This window comes from Lactuca sativa, chromosome 2 (genome assembly GCF_002870075.4).
Source record: "Lactuca sativa cultivar Salinas chromosome 2, Lsat_Salinas_v11, whole genome shotgun sequence".
Classification (NCBI taxonomy): Eukaryota; Viridiplantae; Streptophyta; class Magnoliopsida; order Asterales; family Asteraceae; genus Lactuca; species Lactuca sativa.
In genome coordinates, this window is record NC_056624.2 from 23,815,462 (window position 1) to 23,818,597 (window position 3,136).

The following is a 3,136-nucleotide window of genomic DNA, read 5'->3' on the forward strand; positions in this document are numbered from 1 at the left end:
GGTTAATGCGAAAGGTAACCGGAAATATAAGAGTTTTGCTGCATATAAACAAAATGTAAAGGTTTTTATAAATGTCGATAGATAAATAGTTGTTTTTTTTTTTTTTTTTTGCCCTAATTTAAAATTTGTTTTTATTAGTTGACTCGATGTGGTGTACAGGTAACGAATCAACAGAATCGGTTGAACTAAAAATAGATATGATTTTCAAAATTTTATTCTAAAGTATATGATATTAGCAAAGTTTTAGAATAATATAAAACTGTTCATTAACATCAATTACACTTAATATTTTGGCCTCAATTTGTGAACATTTTATAACTGATTGATGGATTATTTTCACTTTTAATAATTATAATTTTACATCAAATATACAATTTTAAGATGGATCCACACATGTCAAAAAGTAAACATAATCTACATATTGATTCATAAATAGGAACTACCTAACACTCGGTCAACATGGTTACGAGGTCAATGGTTCAACCAGTTTTTTTTGGTAAACTAGGTTGGTTTAGTCCAGTTCGTCAATAGACAAAAACCTGCTCAAGTGTCCGGTTCTTTTCACTCGTCAGATCAACCCGGGTTTTAAAACACTGCTTACACGTTGCTTTGATGCATGTCACTCACATGACCAATGTTGTTGCTAGCTAGCTTTGACGAATGGCATGAAAACATATTCGGAAATTTTTCATTAAACAACAATTAACTTTTATCTAGTTATTATGAAACTTTGTTCCATTCTACAAATTCGTATATAATTAAAGAAAATATTATCCTACATTAAATCAGCGCACATATGGATATAAAATCACCCCTACACACAGAGTTTTGATTTTGTGGTTAATGAACAAACTATATAGCTAAACGAAAAATTCTCATCAGAGTTGACTATTGAGAAGTATAGGGAATGACGCCATAAACCAAATTTCATACATCTTATAAAGCACGAATGGCAGGAACCAACTACCATGGTCACAAGCCTCTTATTAGGCGACGGCCCGTGGTTTACTAAACAAATAAAATCTGACTAACACCAAGATATAGCATCAGTAATGTTACAAACATTGAATAAGCAGTTAAAGGGAACCTAATTATATGTAATGCTGCATCGAACTTTTAAAAAACTTCAACTAATTTGCCCATATTTTCCTTGATATTTGTATGTCAATAGCTACTACAATCAGAGCTATCGAGTAAAACTAGTGTTTCAGTGTAGGAATTCACGATGAATAAAGATCCACTAATCAGATGATTGCTTTGTTCTGAGTTAGGCTCATAAACAACAAGCTCTTCAGTTGAGTCAAAGACATACTCTTGGAGTTCCGTAATAGGTCCTCCCTTCCTTGTGAAACCCACTATCGTCAGCAAGTCACCTGGTGCCTTGATACTGAAAAGCTTTGTAAACGATGTTTCTACACCACGCTCCACCAACCATACAGTACAACAAACTTGCTCCACATTGGATGCATCGTATCCCCGTCTATTGTATTCAAGCATTACAAGAGACTCCCTTAACTTAGAAACAGAAAATTGTGAGAGACGGAGGATAGCTACCCTATCTGGGAGGTCTACTACTTCAAACTTCTCATTAGTTAGATCAAATGACATAATCAGATTACGAGCTTTTAACATACTATCCACAGTTGCACAATCTACAGCACACCAGTAGATACACTTACCAATAACTACCTGGGGCCCTATAATATGTATTGATATGCTGGGGAGATTGCCAGATAGACTTGTAAATTTCCCCGAACTTTGCTTATAAACCTTAACTTCCCAAAAGTTGCCAATTTCGCTTTTTAGTTCATTCCCCCAACCCCAACGCATTTGAGTTATCTGGATGATCTTGGTATCAATAGTGACAGGACAACCTCCAAATCCAAGAACGTTTTTATGATTCGTATATAGCATATCAGGCAGTGCAATAGCTATTGATTTTCTAATGGAAGGATTCAAAAGAACAGCTATCCTCTTTCTATAGATGGAAGCTGAATCACCTTGGAAACACAACAAGCCATAAGAACTACCGACTATTTGTGGCTGTCTAATGGACAGGGGAAGAGAAGGAACAAACCTCTGTTGGGGGAAAGAATCATCATCCACAAAAGAAACATATTTATGCACTTGTGTGTCTGTGTACGATACAAACAGATGTTGTGGCTGAGTGTGGCTGATGCTGTGAGCAGCAATAAACTCTGAGCTGTCGATCAAAGACTTCCATGTTCTTGAGACGGATCTAAACTGAATCAATGATTTGATAGGAAGCCTTTTCAGGATTGCCTCTTGGATATGGAAAGGCAGTTCGTCAGACATTTTGCTTTTTGGTGTCGTTGGTACTTGAATTTTAACGGTTTATATAACTGAGGATTTTTAAACTCTACCATAATAAAAGCACATGGACAGGAATAATTGAATTTCGTTGACAATGAATTAAGATATACTTAAATACAATTGGTTATTAAATAATTGTACTTATCAAAAATATTATTTGTTTCAATAGCTGTAGCTAATATTATTGCAGGTGGATTGGATGAATTGGCTCAATAATTCAAACTCAAATAATAACATACAACTAAATTATTAATTTTGTATTATTATCATTTATGTTTTAAATGTTAACTAATTTAATTTAATATTATTTAATATGATTTTATATTTTGTAATTACTAAAGTATATAAAGTAATAAAAGAAAAAAAAAAGTTGAAGGGTGTTTCCGTCTAGCGGTATAAATCTAGGAATATGATCAGAAGTTAATGTACACATTTGCCACAACAAAATGTTGAATGTTAAGTCTTGTTGGAAACTAAATGTATAAATCTAGGAATATCATAGTACATATGTGTAAATCTAGGAATATGATAGTAGATATGTATAACCTGTTTTAGTAAAAAAAAAAATTTAAATCTTAAAAAAATAAAAAGACGTGAAAATTATATTCTTATTATTTATTAATGTAATTAAGAACATTATATAACTATTTTTTAATTAATATAAAAAGTAATGTTAGTATATTTTGTTAATTTTAGTTTATCAATATGGAAATATGACTTCAAAATTGACAAGTTAGTTCAATGGCTATTTTGTCTTTTCAGCAACCCAAGTCTAAAATGGTATTTCAGGTATAAAAGGGGT

The 3,136-nt window shown here is 32.3% G+C and overlaps 1 protein-coding gene across 2 annotated transcripts; it reads right to left on the reverse strand.

Annotated features, from left to right (window-relative positions):
- Window positions 1–1,091: 1,091 nt before the first annotated feature.
- Window positions 1,092–2,366, reverse strand: LOC111903680 (uncharacterized). Of its 2 annotated transcripts, none has more exons than XM_042899826.2 (2): window positions 2,078–2,366; window positions 1,092–1,991 (listed from the first exon to the last, which is right to left on the reverse strand). In XM_042899826.2, the coding sequence occupies exons 1-2, from the start codon at window positions 2,115–2,117 to the stop codon at window positions 1,165–1,167; spliced, it is 867 nt and encodes a 288-aa protein (XP_042755760.1). In that variant the 5' UTR covers window positions 2,118–2,366; the 3' UTR covers window positions 1,092–1,164. The 2 variants fall into 2 exon arrangements, with proteins under 2 accessions (XP_042755760.1, XP_042755759.1); XM_042899825.2 differs by having other exon boundaries at window positions 1,092–2,000.
- Between the last annotated feature and the right edge of the window lie 770 nt (window positions 2,367–3,136).